This window comes from Opisthocomus hoazin, chromosome 11 (genome assembly GCF_030867145.1).
Source record: "Opisthocomus hoazin isolate bOpiHoa1 chromosome 11, bOpiHoa1.hap1, whole genome shotgun sequence".
Classification (NCBI taxonomy): domain Eukaryota; kingdom Metazoa; phylum Chordata; class Aves; order Opisthocomiformes; family Opisthocomidae; genus Opisthocomus; species Opisthocomus hoazin.
In genome coordinates this window covers 2,124,688-2,142,116 of record NC_134424.1, presented here as the reverse complement: position 1 = coordinate 2,142,116, position 17,429 = coordinate 2,124,688, and the positions used below count along the sequence as shown (strand labels likewise).

The window sequence follows — 17,429 nt, the reverse complement described above, 5'->3', positions numbered from 1 at the left end:
ATTTAATTATCTAATAGATTTGGCTTTTGCACCTAACTCCACTTTTTTCTTACAAACAGGCATTAATCTTGACCAGAATAAAAGAGGTATTTTTTTCACTGGTTCCTAAGTCTTGTGAGCTTTGCACTGTGGTGTAGTTCACTTAGCTGATAGAAACATTACATAGCGGGTAGGCACGGGGCCACGGGATATTCCCTCTCAGTGTAAGTTAGTTTGAAATATTTAAAATGCTCTTTCCTCTACAAGTAAAATAGATGAATTGTTCTACTAAGTAATTCCTGTGCAAAACCAAGCAGGGAGTTTTGGTCAATATTGTTGGGACGTTGCAGAGATGAAAGAGCAGAGCTCGTGCATGTGTGTGTTGGAGTACCTCACCTGTCTGCGGTGGAAGATCACCTTGCAAGACACAGGGCTGAAAACCACACCTGAATTTTGGCTGATCCATAGCAGCTGCAGTGTTTGCCACTAATGACTACCTGTGTGCGAAGTAACAAGCGCGCAGCTGGCTGCTTCAGTAAATTAGATACCAGCTAATAACACTTGAAATGATGAGTTTTCAACTCTGGAGCAGTGCTGCTGTTTAGCCAAGAGCAAAGCCCCATTTACCTGTGGACTATCGAGTCAGCTACTGGTCAACGCTAAAAGAAGGATCGCTGTGTGCCAGGCTTGCTGATAACTCTGATGAAACAGATGAAGATGACTGCTTATTTCCTTTGCTTAGTCAGCCTTCAATTACTTGAGGCTTTACGCTTTAGAAGCTGTCTATTTAATATTTCCCTTCCAGCCCTCGTTCCCACCCTTCCCATTCAGTTGCTGATGGTGTGGTAGATCTGCTGTCTACATCGTGAAGTTGCCTGACGAGTGGATGCAGACCAGTTAGAAGTGACTGGTGTGCGGGGAGTAACCGGTATGACCTCAAGGTGATGCTGATGCATCTCAGTATGGCGTGAAGAGTTTGATTTTTCTTTTCTTTGCCCTTGTGTTCTAGACTCGCCAGCCTGTGTTTGTACAGTTGCTGCAAGGGGTGTTCAGAGTGTACCATTGCAACTGGCTAATGCCGAGCCAAAAGGCGTCAGTGGAAAGCTGCATTCGGGTCCTCTCAGATGTAGGTAAGAAATGGATGTAGTCAGACCTAACTGCTGCAAACGTGGTCACCCCGTGTTTGCTGCTTCCATGTCATCCTTCCGAAAAGAAACTGGAGGTTACTTCCAGCGGGTGCCACTTGCAGATAACTCGGAGCCAAGGCAACGTACAGAGCCAGAATTATGTTGATGTGTTGTCCTGGTTGGGCAATAGGTGTTGTCACTGTAACCTGCAGTGCTTTCTCCATTTAACCTCAAAACTCCCCGCAGTCCTGCTGAGCTGCAGCAGGGAAATAGTTCTGTGCCGCTCCTCCCAGTCATTTGCTCCACTGTTACTAGCAAGAGGAGTAATTTGTACTGCGTATGAGGCCAAACACGGTTGGATAGGTGTACGTGTGTGTTAACGTGAGATGTTGGGAGTGTGTGTATAAGGCTGGGTTCCTACTCCCACACTTCAGAGACAGTGAAGAGCTCTGAGGTGTGAAAGCCTTTCAACATAATGCTGCACAGAGGTCTGACCCGTTACCCAGGGACTGAGCGTTGCGTTGTTTCAAATGCACACGGAGGCGGTCGTAGAAGGAATTGCAAGTAGAGCTTGTCTTGTTCTTGCCTTGGTTGCAGTATGTGGGCTGCAGGAGTCGATTCTTACCAACTTTTGCTTGTTGCAGCCAAAAGCCGAGCCATTGCCATTCCTGTAGACTTGGACAGCCAGGTGAACAATCTCTTCCTGAAATCTCATAACATTGTGCAGAAGACTGCAATGAACTGGCGAATGACTGCAAGGAATGCTGCCCGCAGAGACTCGGTGCTCGCTGCCTCCAGGGATTACCGAAACATAATTGAAAGATTACAGGTGACTGCACAGCACCCCTTCCTCCTTTGATTAGCGCTTGCTCCCGGGCCTGCACAAAAGGAGGAATTTACAAAGTAGAAAGACCTTTGGGAATGAATTAACTAGTCAAAGTGCCACATGGTAATCAAGTAAGCTGATGCTGAATGTAATAATACTGTAACCCTGTGTGTAAAATCAAATGTAAGCCATTATATCAGGACAGGTAACGGATCGTGCACGGCTAATGGGTGTAGAAGTACTCACCGCAGGAGATGTTGGTATTTGAAGGTAGTGGTACTTGAAGCATTCTTGTTCCACCGTTAGTAATATTTCTTTGATAGGACAGGACTTGTGCATCATCACAGCCTTCCAAACTCCAGTGCTTTGCTCCTTCTACACCAAAACTGTCCGTACAATGAAAGGTGCCACAGCCCCGCCTGGAAGCCACAGTGGAGCCTGAAGTAGATAGGTGTATGGATTCCTTGTCAACCGGTTGCAGCCACAGTCATTCCCTGAAACAAAGTGTGCCCATTCCTATGCTGTTTTTGCTAAAAAGGCTGTTAAAACATGACGCTTCAATAGGGACTGACGTGTTACAGCTGTACTTTGTGTTCGGATCTGTAGGCAGTTCAGTGAGGCCTTGTTTATACCAAATGAAAGTCGTCATCTTGAATGTCACCTTTATCCTTGGAAGATTCAGTCTCTCTTCAAAAGCTTTTTCTGGCAAACAGTTCAAACTTTACATAAACTTAACATTACGTCATGTAAAAACACCTCCCAACCCATTCTCATGGAAATAGCTTCTCCCCCTGTATCTGTTCCTGTCTGTTTGTCCATCTTGATTGGATTCAGCTTCCTTTCTGGCGTGAGAAGTATTTTCTGCATGTTGAAGTGTTAGGATTAATGTGTTCACTTTTAAGGTAGCTACAGCTTTCCGAATGTCAAGGAAAAGGGGAAGAATTTGATTTTTGCAGAATTTGAACAGTAGTACTTTTTTGTCAGTTTGTGTAAGCATAAACAGCCTGATCGTTATCACAGACTTTCAGTGCAGCTGTGAGTCTGCATTTTTCTTCCTTGTATATCAACAAGAGCACCTACAAAGATGGGGCGGGTAGGGGAGCCAGGTAATCTGGGGGACTGCTGGAAATCAGGGCTTCCTTTGCTAAGACAACTACTGAACAGTAAAACTGAAAGTCTTCTCTGACCAAACTCTGAGGTCTTTAATGTAGTTTGTCCAGGCTGGACAGACCTAACTGTCCTGTCCCTCTTTTGCGGTTTGTAAAATTAAATTTTCATGTAAATTTATTTGTATTTAAAGTTTGTTTCAAATCTTGATATGATTATGTTCTAGGACATAGTATCAGCTTTAGAGGATCGCTTACGGCCCCTTGTGCAGGCAGAGTTATCAGTACTGGTGGACGTGCTCCACAGGCCTGAACTCCTCTTCCCAGAGAACACCGATGCGAGGAGGAAATGTGAAAGCGGAGGCTTCATCTGCAAGTGAGTTGTCCTGAAGTCTGTCTTGTTGGGAGGGTTTTGTTATGTTTTACTTTTTCCCAGTTTTCCCTTGCCCTCTGGAGCGATGCCCTCCTGCCCAGCTTTACGTAAAGCAGAGTATTTCGTGATAGGGTAAATGCAGTTTGTCCTCGGGATGGGGGAGGACTGCTTGACGTGCTCTCACAGCTAATGCTTAAAAGCCTCTGGCTTTTCTGCAGGATGGAAGCGTCACAAACAGTAGTATAAACTAGTCAAAAATTGTGAGCTTATCCCTATCCCTGCCTCTAACCCTGGCAGTGCTTGCAAGGTGCTCGATCTTGTAGCGCTTGGCGCTGGCTAGCTGTGTCCGAATGGCTTGTGGTCATCTGCATGGCCCAGTGCAGATGCCTCCCAAATTTGGGGGGAAGGAAAAGGAAGGATTACAAGGTCATTTGTAGGGCAAGAATCCAGCTTCTCGGCTCCCCTCCTGGAGGGGTGGATTATACAGAGAGTTTGTGGAAACGAGGTACCAGAGTAGCAAAGAAATTCTGGGTGGGATGGATTTGTAATGGTGCTATCCAGGACTCGCGGTATATTTTTTTTTTTAACATAGTAGTATGTGGAATAGTTTTCTTTCTCACTGTTAAGTGTTTGTTCTGGAGCACTATCAAGTCCTAAATCCCCCTGCCCCCTCCCCAATTCCTTTCCGCCTGCAGTCAGGGGGTTTATCTGGCTGTCCTCCTGCCTGCGGAGCTTCTCCAAAGCCTGTGGTCGCAGGTTTGCTGCTGCTCCTGAGAGAACGGTCCCGAGATGGTTGGGTAATGGGGTGGTAGTAAAACTTGTTTGCAGCTTCAACTAGTTAAGTAAGATAGCCACATATGTCTTAGCCCATTTTTAGAATAGTAGTACTAAAACAAGCTGTGATTGATTATTTTCAGGTTAATAAAGCATACTAAGCAGCTGCTGGAGGAGAATGAGGAGAAACTATGTATTAAAGTATTGCAAACGCTCAGGGAAATGATGACCAAAGATAGAGGCTATGGAGAAAAGGTAATGTAATTTACAGTTCATCATTCTGTGTTAAACACGCTGTCTTTATTATTCAGTAAAGGAAAATAAAATTCTCACTTTTTCAAGCTGTGTTTTGTATGTGTAAGCACTTGTCTGTACTGGATCAGGAACAAAACGTTTTTAGTCAACTAATAACTTTAAATATAATTTGAAAGGTAAGCTTGTTTCTGTTGCTTTTCTACTTTAGACTTGCAAGTTTAAGTCTAACTCCTGCAGTTGCCGGCATTGTAAAAATATTTAATTTTGTTACCTTTTTATGAAGGATATAACCTCTTTAATTGCTTTCTGAGTCTAGGTGATTCTTCATCAGGTCACATAATCTTAGAACGAGGATATTTTGTAGTTTAATTTACATACATCTGAGTCGTTATCTTGTTAATCATAGCTGGAAACTGTCCATGCACCCACGGTCCTTTTCTTTCCTACATGCAGCTCTTTTGCCTTGAGAAGAACGTTTTTCTGTAGGTACAGCCCTGTTCTCTATTTGCATCAGAAGAGTGTGGATATGCCCATGTGTTTGTGTATCTAGACGTTCCTACAGTCAGTCTCAGAACCCTCGGCCAAGGTATCCTGGGCATTTCTAAGCAGCCTAGGTTATTAACGTGCCCCACGGTGGGTGTACGGAGCGAATATGTGTATGCATACCCCCCAGTGACTGTGTTCATGAGCAGCTGAGAACTGGCAGTTGGGACTGGGGTTGGTGGTGGGGTGGAAGGACGCTCGCTGCAACCGGGAGTCCGTGCCCGGGGCCAGACGGCGTCTCCTGTCCCGAAAGTCGTTGCATAGTGCTAGATTCACAGCACAAAAAGGCAGAAGCTGTAGAGGTCAGACAGCTTTGTAACAGTACTAGCTGTTTGTAGCTGGAGTTGCAGCCACAAGGGAGGGAGATGCTCTGGAGGCAGAGGAACCCGTAGCGCGGCCGCGCCGACCGGCAGCTGGGACCTCGCACACGACCCCCGCTTTGGCCAGCCTAGCTGGGAGCGAGGAGGACGCAGCGCAGAACAGGGCGCTCTGCAGCCAGCCCGGCGAGAGGCGGGCGCTGGGGACCCGAGGAGGGAGAGCACCGGGCTGCGTGGGTGTGCACGTGCACGGGCTGTCACCCCAGCACACCCAGCTGAGCGCGGGGCGGGAGGCTCCTAGGAGGACACCCGAAGGGTAGGGACGGCCGGCGCTGTGCTCTTTCCGCGTTCTGGTGGAGGTCCAGCCCACCCCCTGCTCCCGCTTTGCTCTAGACCTGCAACCCTACCTAGGGATTTTCTCTTGGAGTAAACTCGTTGGCTTTGGAGGAATGCCCTCGCTGACTGCAAGAAAGCAGCCTGTCCCTGCGGGAGGAGAAGGGGAGCAGGGTAGGTAGGAAAGGGCAGCAACCACAGGTTTGGACTTACAGCGCGTTGTCCTTTTCTGCTGGAGTGGCAATATCGTGTCCAGTTCTGGGCTCCCCAGTTCAAGAAAGATGAGGAGCTACTGGAGAGAGTCCAGTGGAGGGCTACGAGGATGAGGAGGGGACTGGAGCATCTCCCCTACGAGGAGAGGCTGAGGGAACTGGGCTTGTTCAGCCTGGAGAAGAGAAGGCTGCGAGGGGACCTTATAAATGCCTACAAATATCTGAAGGGTGGGTGTCAGGAGGATGGGGCCAAGCTCTTTTCAGTGGTGCCCAGTGACAGGACAAGGGGCAATGGGCACAAACTGAGGCACAAGAAGTTCCGTCTGAACATGAGGAAGAACTTCTTCCCTCTGAGGGTGACGGAGCACTGGAACAGGCTGCCCAGGGAGGTTGTGGAGTCTCCTTCTCTGGAGATATTCAAGACCCGCCTGGACAAGGTCCTGTGCAGCCTGCTGTAGCTGACCCTGCTTCGGCAGGGGGGTTGGACTAGATGACCCACAGAGGTCCCTTCCAACCCCTACTATTCTGTGATTCTGTGATTCTGTGTGCTGGGTCGTAACAGCACGAGGTGAAGCCATGTGGAGACCTTCTGTCCTCTCCTCAAGGTTCCTCTACCAAGACATCTGCCATACAGTAGGAGTCTGTGCTGGAAGGGGACAGGTCGTAGCCTGCAGAAGTTGGTCTGCTCCTGCAGAAGGGAGTTGGGCGAGGTGATCCTCTTTAACGAGTGCAGGGTGCTGATACTTACTGTTGCCCAACGCTGCGCATGTAAAAGATTAAGTGCAATCATGGATTTGAGTTTTATACTTTGTTAGCACATCAGTGTACGTTCTCCTGTTAAAAACAGCCAAGAGAGACTATCCAAGGTCACCTTAAGTAGTACGAAGGGTGGGTGATAACATACCACATGTATACTATACACCCAACAAAACCCAAATGAGAACTTTGATTTTTTTTTTTTTTTTTTTTTTTTTAAATGCAATAGGCCACTCACATTTTTCTAAATGGAAATTCATTTGCAGGAGTTCCTTAGACTTTATTTGGCCAACTCGGGTGAAGCAGTATTTCTAGAAGATGCAGTTAACCTAACTTGCACCATTCAGACCGTGGAGAACCCCACAAGATTCTAAAAATCTTCAAAGTGTAGAAAATGCATTAATTTCTGGAACAGTCGACCAGTTACATAATGCAAGATAAGAATACGCTTGCCTGCGAAGTGGATTTCCGAATATGAAAAAGCAGCTGATTGCTTACAGATAGACTGCTAGTAGTAGTAGAACAGCTTTTGCTGTCTGGCTGTGAGAAGCGCAATCGTATTTATTCTCCCTTGTGACTCATCTAACTGTATTTAGTCACCACTTCAAAGGAAATACCTTTTGTTTTTGAAATCGTCCTGCAGTGTAAAAAAAAAAAACAAAAAAACACAAAAAAAACCCCAAAAAAACCAAAAAACAAAAAAACAAAAAAAACCCCAAAAAAACCCAAAAAAACAAAAGAAAGGGGGGGAAAAACTGGACCTATCCTAAACCACAGGAGTCCCTACATACATAAAGGCAGCAAAACTCATCGTGCAGGCAGTGCTGCTGGTGGGCCCGGCGTTGGCAGGACTGAGAGCAGCCACGTCAGAGCAGCGTTCAGCCGCAGAGCGCCCAGGAAGCTTTGGCGTAGCGTGTGATTTTTGCCGTAATGCCACGTGGTGCTTGCAATCTGATTTCGAAAAAGATTGCGCTCCTCCTCCCGCACTCAATCTCGCAGCACAGATAATAAAATAACCGCACCCTCCTGGCCTGTGCTCGTCCCTTTTGTGGGTGGGCAGCGGAGTGAGGGCGCGGTGTTGGCCGCTGCCATTAGCGAAGGCCTTCGTTCAGCAGCTGGGATTCCTCTGCAGCGTGCGAAAGCCGTGGGGAGAGCACAGATGTACAGAAGCCTGTGGGAAGGCTCGAAGTTTTACATATTGCTGAAGACTCCTCGTCTTGGCACGCGCTCGGGCTCGCTCAGTGATGGGTAGCAGACTGTGGTATATTTAATAGGCAGAAAACTTTACTACGTTGACAGTGTAGGCTAGACCCAAGTTTTTTACTTTGCTGAAACATGTCATTCACGCACGCCTTCCCGGGCGCCTACCAGATGATGAGCCTCGCTTCTGCAGGACTCGTATTTTAAAACTCCGTTTCTCTGCCCAAACTGGAAATCCAGCCTCTGCGCTCCTCCCGCTGCTCGCAGCTCTTACGCCCAAGGGTGAAGTTCTGGGACCTCGGTCAGCCGCCCGCCTGGTCTGTCACCTGGCAGAGGAACAAAGCCGGGCGCATCCCGCCTCCGAAGCTGCGGGCGCGGCGCTTGCAGCCGCCCCGGTTCCCCATCCCACTGCGTGCCGGGCGCTTGCAAGCGTTCCTCACGCCGGCTGTAACGCACTCGCGATGTTGGACGGCAGCATTGAAGTGTTAAATGATTTATAAGTTCCTAACGTGAAATTTATTGGTAATTTCTCTTACTAACGCTTGCTTTCAATTCTTCCCCTTCTTTCTTTCCCGGCAGATTACCATTGAATTGGATAATGCTGAGGTTTAAATTTTATTCATTTTCTACAGTGTCGCTTCTATGGTGTTTGTTTTATGAGTAGCCCTGTGACCTGTCCTGTTGTCTCTTCAGTATCAAGCTTCCCACCTCCTATGCCTGTGTCAGTTAGTTGAGTTTTCAGTCTGCTGTGTGTCTACGCTGGGAATAGTTACCATAACTAATTCCATGTGTCATTACTTGGGATATTAGCGTGTAATCATCATTTAGACTGGATATTAGGAAAAATATCTTTACTGAAAGGGTGGTCGAGCATTGGACCAGGCTGCCCAGGGCAGTGGTGGAGTCGCCATCCCTGGAGGGGTTCAAAAAACGTGTAGACGTGGCACTTCAGGGCATGGTTTAGCAGGCGTGGGGGTGTTGGGGTGATGGTTGGACTTGATGATCTTGGAGGTCTTTTCCAACTTTAATGATTCTACAGTTCTACGATCCGGTGCCATAGTAGATCCCATGAAGTTTAGGACCAGAGCTGAGTGCCTTTGTGGCACCAGCTGCCGCAAGCGCCATGAAAACGTCAGCATTTAGCACCTGGAATCGGTGAACAGGCTCCTTAGCGAAGCCAAATACTGAGGTTCAGTGATGTTCATGTGGGTTGGAAGAACCCGGAGCAGCCCCTGGATGCGGCGTCCCCGCTTGCTGCCTCGCGAGAGCCATTGCCCGGGGCACGGTGAAGAGCTTCCTACCATCCAAACCCTGCCTTCGGCTGGCAGTGCCGCAGCCCGGCTGTGGCCGTGCTGTCTGTAGCTGTTCGACAGGCGGAAAAGCCATTATTTGAGCGAGAACTTTCAGCTGAACAGCAGTGAAGCTTTCTGAGGACATGGAGAAGCAGTGTGTCTGGTTCAGGCACCGGCGCACGGGGTGGAGGGAGGGAGCCGAGCTGTCTCTGCTGCTGCAGCTTCCTCATCCAGCTCAAAAAAACCCACGTGTGGGCGCTAAATTGGAGATTTTTTTTGCATAAATGTATAATACTGAGGAAGTGATTGACTGACACCTTATTTTACTGAAATACCAAGAAAAAAAGAAATATTTTCCTCTCTGCTTTGTTTCCTGCGTTGTTTCCCAAGGAACCTTTTATTTGGAACAAAATTTAACCACTTAAAATGCTTAAAATGTTACTGCTCTCTATTGAATAGAGTAGATAATGAAATACACCGTAAATTGCTTTCTGTAGAACTTGTTAATTTTGATGTTGATCAGCTGAATTCACCTGGGTGAGCTTCATTCTGAGAACCAAATAATATTTGGGGACCTTGCCTGTTGAAGTGGAGTTAAAATCAAACAGTTTGCTGCAAAAGTAGACCCAGGAGTGGGCAGATCGCCCAGGGCTGGGGTGCAGGGTCCCTGCTGTTCAGTGGGGCTGTTAGGGGACGGCAGGAGCAGACTGCCTTGTGAGAACGAACCCAAGTTGGGGCTTTTTCGCCTCGTTTTTAACCTCTCCTCGGGTTGGGATGCTCGGGCGCTGGCTGTGCTGCGGTCGGTGCCGTCGCTGCCATCCCGGCGTGCGCTGGGGTCCCCGCTCCAGGCTGGAGCAGAAGGTCCAGCCAGGGTCCGAGGTACCGCTCCTCAGGAAGATTCAACGAGACTCCCATGGCTACTTTCAGCTTCAACGAAAAGCTTTTTATGGGAAAATCCGCAGCAAGAGCTGCTCGGAGCGTTCCCTTTTCTGTCTGCTGGTGGGAATTTCAGCCTGAAGAAGAGAAGGCTGCGAGGGGACCTAATATATACTTACAAATATCTGCAGGGTGGGTGTCAGGAGGACGGGGCCAGACTCTTTCCAGTGGTGCCCAGCGACAGGACAAGGGGCAATGGGCACAAACTGAAGCAGAGGAAGCTCCAGCTGAACCCGAGGAAGAACTTCTTCCCTCTGAGGGTGACGGAGCCCTGGCCCAGGCTGCCCAGGGAGGCTGTGGAGTCTCCTTCTCTGGAGATATTCCAGCCCTGCCTGGACAAGGTCCTCTACAACCTACTGTAGGTGACCCTGCTTCGGCAGGAGGGTTGGACTAGATGACCCACAGAGGTCCCTTCCAACCCCGACCATTCTGTGATTCTGTGAATTCTCTGCTCGTGGCGTGCCCTCCCCGCTGGCACGCGTGGAAAGTCACTGGTGGGCAGGATGACACCGCGGGCGAGAGTCTGGTTTTGGTCTGCAGGACAGCGTTCTGCGGGGCCCTTCCCTAGCACAGAACACCTCGGGTGTGTTGCGAGCCCCGCACCAGGCGTTAGCATTGCGTAGCTGCAGAGATGCTGCAGCATCAGACCTCTGGGGTCATTATTTTCTCAAGATTATTTTTTTTCCCCCTCTTACCTGGGGAGCGCGCGCCAGCAGCGTGCTCTGCTTTTGAGAAGTTCACCTGTAGCACGGGAACGTTTCCATCGGGCGCTAGACCCCGTAGCTTGCGTGGCACTGCAGCTGCCCAGAATAGCATAGAGAGATATATATAAATATATATAATTTTAGCTTGGAGAAACTTCAGACAAACTTGAATGGTTTAATTGCAAATTAAGTCGTAATGTGAAAGTCTTTCCCCTGCAGTTTCTGGCTGCAACGTGCTGTCTTTGCCTGCAATAAATCAGCCGGAGCGTGCAGAGCAATTTAGGATTTGGTTTGGAGTCTGCAGAGGAGGAACTTTATTGCTCCTCCGTGGAGCTCCTGCGTGGAGGGAGCAGGTGTGTTCATAACCGTCGGCAACGAGCGCGGGCTGCTTGTAGAAAGGCGTTCGGACGGGGCTTGAACCCAGGACAAGTCTCAAAGGAAATCCTGAGGTTTCCTTTTTTTTTTTGTTTTTTTCCCCTTGCCAATCCTGGAAGCTATAAACGTTTAGGGCAAAGAATAACGAAATCTCTGTTATTAGTAAAATTATTAACTCCCCTTTCTACCAAGTTCTGCACAATTTAATTTTTCTGATCAGCTGAAATGCTTTTTATTGCCTTAGGGTGAAACTCTGTTAAAGTAACCATCTTATGGCATGATTTCATAGTATTCATGTGAGAGAGAGAGAGATACAGAGATATATATACACTTATATGTAGATTATAAGTAGATTTATTTATCTTAGTTGCTTACTGCAAGGTAATTTCAGTGAGTGGTGGGTCCAGGTAGTAAAATACACTATTCATGTGAGATATATATATATATATGTGTGTGTATATATATGTGTGTGTGTGTATATATATATATATATATATGCACTTACATGTATACATAAGTAGGCTTATATATCTTAGGTGCTTATTGCAAGGTACTTTCAGTGAGTGGTGGGTCCAAGTAACAAAAGATGCCAGGAGGTCTGTGCGTTTGTTAACGAAAGTTGTGACAGAAAATTGGCATTCCAGTTGCCCTTGGTGTTGTTGTGAATGAGGAGAGGGAGAGCCCGTTTCCTGGGGTGGAGAACGCTGGAATTCACTCCGCAGAGCCCAGGGGGGTGGACCTGGCTGTGCTGGGGTGTTTGGGGCGCAGGGGGTGCGGTGGGAGCAGAGGGAAGGGGTGGCATGGTGACACGCTGCTGCCCTTACCCGGCCTGCTTCGCCTGCTCCCGTTGAGGGGTTTGTCTGGCGTTTGCTTTTGGCTTCGCTTGGAAAGGAGGGACGGGAGGGAACCGGAGTTTTCCGAGGAGAAGCAGTGTGGCGTGGGGTTTGTTCTTAGCATACTTTGAGGACCGTGATCTGGTCCGGCAGAAACACGGTGACAGCATCTCTGAGCTCTTGTAGATGTTTTTTGAACTTTGCAGTATCCGTTGTTGTGGCAGGGTTCATGCAAAAGGTTTTTCTTCTGGGGACGGGATTCAGGATACACGAAGAACGAGAGTCATCTTGCGGTATTTCCAAAACTTTTGGGTTCCTGTAAACCTGTCAAAAGGCATCGACCTCTGGGATAGCGGCTGCGTAAGACTGGTGTTAAAATGAAGAGCAGAAAAGGTAGCTTGCAAGATGGATGGAAAGCGTGATTTGTTTTGATAGAAACCCAAAACCCTCGGAAAATGTGAAGCATTTTGCACCTGATTTGTCCTGTACTTGCAACGCGGTCGCGTTGGTTTTGTCCCGATGTTGGGGAGCTGTGTGCTCAGAGCTTGCCCTTCGGTTTGCGTCGGGTCCCCTGTTCCTCTGGCTCCACGGGCTCTCCCGGAGCGTCGGGTGGGCGTCAGCTTGGCGCAGACCCCTTCGGCTCCTGGAGAGCTCAACAGGGTGGGCTTAGCGCTGGCTCTCTGCAGGTGTCTTGAGCAATAAAGCAAGCAGAAACACCCATGACAAGGCACTGGCACGTTGTCTATGAGATTCTCGGGCTGAGATTGGCTTGATCGACTCCTCACTGGGCTGGAGCCGATGCAGTCCCATTCTTGGTGGAGCTGTGGATTGAGCTGGCCTCTGGGAGAAGAGGTTCATCACCAAGGTAAATTCTTCTCGACTGCCATCAAGTGTGAATCTTCACACAGCAGTGATGACTAAACCCTGGTTGTCATTAGACACAACAGCTTAATTCACTTTTAATGCAATCCTCAGCCCACTGAGAAGCCCAGGCGTGGTACCAACGCGGGTTTTCAGGGTGCTGCACAGCCGCAGAGGGGCCGGTGAGCTGCTCCGTGGGCTCCCTGCGCTCCAGGACAGCGCAGCCAGCGCTAACCCTCCCCGCGGAGACGTTTCTGTCTGCGGCGCGACGTGCCCGGCCGCTCTCCCGGTCCCGGGCAGGCGCGCGGGGACAGCGCGGCCCCGTTTCCACCTGCTTGGACACCGAGCTGCGTACGTCCTCGAGAAACACGCTCCTATTTTACAGAGTAAAAAGGAGAGACGTCTTAGTGCTGACCTGCAGGTGGCATGCTCAGGATGCTGAATGTGCCTGGGAGATGGCCTACTTTTTATTTCATTTATTTCCCCCCCCTCCCAGGCACATGGCAGCGAGCGGCTCGGCTGGGCACCTGCCAACAGCCAGGCAGCGGTTACATAAGAACGGCTTTTTTTCCTGGAATTTGGGCCCGCCGCCGATGCGTGACCTTCAGCGGGAATTGCCGGCGAGCGCCGTGGAGATGTTGACGGGCACCGCGCCGGGGGCTGCCGGTGCTCGCCGTGGTCCCACGCCCGTCGAGCTGGGGGTTGTTTTTCAGGGTGAAGAGGGGGTGCTCTGCTGCTCCCCCCCTATGGGGCTGTGGGGCAGGGGCCAGCAAACACCCAGACGACCAACTCCAGCAAAACCCTGCACGCACCCAGAGCTCCCCGTGCCGTTATTTAGCCCTTTATAGGATCTGAAGCTAAAAATCTCAATTAATTAAACCCCCAGGGTTTTTTTTTTGTTGTGGGGGTTTTTCTATTTTTATTCGGTAGTGACCCTTCTTTATGCAACTGATAAAGCGGTATCCAGCAAAATACACCTGCAGACCCACTCAGTATAGTTTGGGCTGTTTTTTTTTCACCTCTTCACTTTGGTCTTGAGGTTTCAAGTAGGCGAAAAGGGAACTGAAAATCCTGGTTCGAAGGGGCTGACTGAAGTACCCTTCTCAGTGCTCTTTATCAGTGATAAACTAAAACTATGACAGCCAACTAAGGTGACAAATACGTGCTATTTTATGGGTCTTCTGACTGGGATTGGAAAATGTATTAACTGCTTAAGTGCTGGAGAGATGCACTTGTAAATTATTTTCCTTGTAGAGAGAGTCATTTCTCCTGTGTATTTTGCACTTAGACAGTGCTTCACTTGTTATGTCTCAGGCAGAGGAAATGCAGGCTCTCATAAATTTTTGTGGGCTGCCTTGATATTTTTTTTCCTTCAGAAATCCTGCAATCTTTGGACTGTTTTTATTGCATGAACTGGAACTGGTGAGCTCTTTGGAAAAGGAGCCTGGAACATTTCTTATAGTTATTTGTAACCAAAAAAAAAATTATAACAAGTATTTAGACTTTAAAAAAAACTGCTAATGTAAAATGTGTAGCAAAGATAGTTCTTGCCATATTCAGTTATTGTAGAAGACCTGCAAGGTTGAGGATTTAAAGAGCAGCAAGTGGTTGCACTCCCGTTGAAGGGCAGTGGCGTATCAGAGGCTGAGGTCTCTAACTCCGGGAAAGCCCCAGCCCAAGTAAAACATGCTTTCTCAACTGAAAACTCTGGAAAACGAGCAAAGGCACTCTCGTAGGCAGAGCTCGGTGACCTTTCAGCGCAGGCACTGGCAGCCCTTACGCCAAATTTCCCACCTCCTCATCTGGCAGCGCGCAAAGCCTTTCCAAATTCACCGAGATAAGGAGGGGGGGGGGTGCTTTGCCAGGTCCCCACCGCGGGTGCCGGCGAGGCGAGGGGGTGCGAGCGTGTGGCTGCTGCTCCGTCACGTGCCGGTGGGAACCCGGGGGGCCCCTCTGCCCCCCTAAATCCCACGGCTCTTCTGCGGGGGCCTGGAGGGCTGCGTGGCTCGAAGGAGCCCGTGCCAGGACAAGGGGCTGCTTCACGTCTCGTGCTGCCTCTTCATGTATGCAGGTGTGAGAGCCTCCATGGCTAAAAATACACCGCTGGGCTGCGGGTCTGTTACGGTGGTAAGCTGTGACGTGGGAAGCTTGTCAAAGCAGTTCAGTGCTCCTGGCTCCCAGCTATTCCCCTCTGCCCTGAAACCTATCCACAGCAAGTCAAATGTGTGTTTGACAAACACCTACGCAGCATCTGCAGAGGCTAGAAATTTCCTATCCGCGTTTTTTCTCGGTTCTGCGAGGTAGCAGTGTTGGCCTTACAGAGGCGGCTTGGCAAGCAGGTCACCTACGTGGAGTTCTCTGGTCTTGCTGACGAGTTAGGAAGGACGGCAACGTAATTAGTGGCTCTCGTCTGCTGTCACAGATCGGACCAGGCGGTGCTTTTGCTGCGTGTCCGTCGAGTAAGAGCGATGCTGAATGCATTTCACAGAGAAAAGAGGAGAAATTCAGAGGAGGGAGGAAGAGTGGAAAGGGACTTGCAGGGCTGTATCCAACAGCTTGGAACTCCAGCGGATGGGGGCGATGGTAGCGCAGGAGCTGAGGCAGACAAAGCAGGGCTTTCAGAATCACAACCGAGATCTGCACTGGAGTTCTTGGCATCTGGATATCCAGCCTATCTATCAAAAGCTTAATGTGACCTTTGGCTGATTGACTCTGTAGTTGTGGTTTTCCCCCGTTTATTTCCTCGTCTATGCCAAGTCTCTCCCCCCGCCACCTCGATAATTAGATGCCATATGCATGGAGTTGGGTTGGTTCCTGAATTCACAGATTTCAGGACCAGAAGGGACCGCTCAGTAATTTAACCCAACTTCCTGCGCAGGGCAGCTCAGTTCTCACCATGGCTTCCCCGCTGAGCCAAATCAACTGAGTTTGGCTGAGCTTCTGCAGAACCTTCTGTGTGATCCTTAAGACCTCCCAGGACAGGCATCAATTGACTATGGCCTGCACCAGCGAGTCACCTTCCCCTCCAACTTAGATACTGACTGGAGAATGACCTGAAGGAGCTGTGTGGTAGCTTGGAAAATGGCATCAGCCTGTGGAGGTCAAGCAGTCTGAGGTTGGTCACCTCCCAGTCCTTTGAACTTGGAGATGGCCTGGAGAGGAGGAGGTTTCTGCTTGTACATGTGCTGCTTTGTGCATTGTTTTGTCACAATTCCAACGTTTGGTGATGCTGAAGAGAGAAGGATTGGGTTTTTGAAAACGTTCATATGTGTGTGCTCGCAGAAACATGCAGGTTTTTCTGAAAAGTTTGTTTCCCACCCATCTTTACCATTACAATATGAGATGTTTTTCACCCTGTTTTGCTGAAGCCACTGTCCGGAGCAGACCCAGTCCATGTGAGCTGGAATCTCCAGCTGCCTTTGAAATGCGTTTCAAGCCTTTTCAGCGCTCAGTGTTCTGGATGTTTAGAGTTGAGTTAAAAAAAAATTTGAGAAAAGCAGTCCTGAGGCTTTAAACCTGAATGAAAATCTTTCTGGATTTCCTCAACTCCTTTCCTCTTTTTTTATCCACAGTGGTAGTTTGAATTTTCCATGAAAGACAGGATTAGACAACTTTCATCTTGATTGTTATTTTGAAAGCAAATGAAAACAAAATTTTCATGCCTTCCTCAAAACCATGAAGGAAAAGGACTGAAACCTCTTCCATATCTCATAAGTTGAGATCTACTGAGTTCAGACTTGGTGTCACTTGCTGTGGTGGTTTTTGAGGTGGACACATCCACTGTTGAGTCAGATAAAGACCGTTCTGGGAACCACACATAGTCTGTGTTGGGGAAATGGATGCTTAGAAGCATTACGGTCACCAACAGGTCAAAGAAATTCTAATTCTTCTGTTCTGGCTAATGATGAGTGGTTTATTCGCCAGCCTTGCAGGAATGGAAACTTCAAAGGAAGAGGGGGTTTTGCTCAGCAAGGTGAAAAGAACTTTTGCTACTGCTAGCAAAAAGTGAAGACTTTGTACTCTTCCCTGACCCTGCCACCCACTGCGTTCCAGTTTAAAAGCTGGCTGCTGTGTCCGTGGCACTCACCTGGCTGCTGTCCAGTATTCCACAGGCTTGCCCCTGCCCAACAGACCATCATTTTTGTTCTAGGTTGAGAGCTGAGGTATAGGGAGGCACAAGAAATGTAGCAAAATTACTGCTTCAGTCTACTCTCCTGCCCTAGTCAATCCTTCGTGTAAGGCATAAGGTGATACTTTGCTGTTGCAGTACACGGGGTAGTACAAAGCGTAGCACAGTAACCGTAGCTCAGTAATTCTTTGCCATTTTAACCCATTTTGACTCAAAGAATAAACAATTTCAGTCTCTGGCATTTATATTCTTACTGAAAGATTGCTGAAGGCCGTGCTTGCTTGGAATGATCCATCCGAGCATTGCCAAGGGCAGTGGCTTTTGCTTGCAGGCGAGTTTGTGGGGCTGGTTGTAACATGCTGAGCTATTTATACGTGCTGCCTGCGCTGCGGTGGGAAGGCACAGGAATCTGCTAGCTAGAAGATGTGGGTTCTTCCTTCTCCAGTTTAAGTTGGAAAGATCAAACTAATTTCATGCTGATTCTTCGTCTGTCCTGGT

At 48.8% G+C, this 17,429-nt stretch overlaps 1 protein-coding gene across 7 annotated transcripts in view; it reads left to right on the top strand.

Annotated features, from left to right (window-relative positions):
- Positions 1–17,429, top strand: part of ITPR1 (inositol 1,4,5-trisphosphate receptor type 1) — a 184,183-nt gene that overhangs the window by 91,832 nt on the left and 74,922 nt on the right. For 5 of the 7 annotated variants that reach the window (XM_075433114.1, XM_075433111.1, XM_075433109.1 and 2 more), the window contains 5 exons: positions 989–1,109; positions 1,751–1,935; positions 3,266–3,414; positions 4,329–4,440; positions 8,381–8,407. In XM_075433114.1, the coding sequence (XP_075289229.1) occupies positions 989–1,109; positions 1,751–1,935; positions 3,266–3,414; positions 4,329–4,440; positions 8,381–8,407 (594 nt within the window). The remainder of the gene's footprint in view (positions 1–988; positions 1,110–1,750; positions 1,936–3,265; positions 3,415–4,328; positions 4,441–8,380; positions 8,408–17,429) is intronic. The other 2 variants (XM_075433115.1, XM_075433112.1) reach the window with 1 other exon arrangement.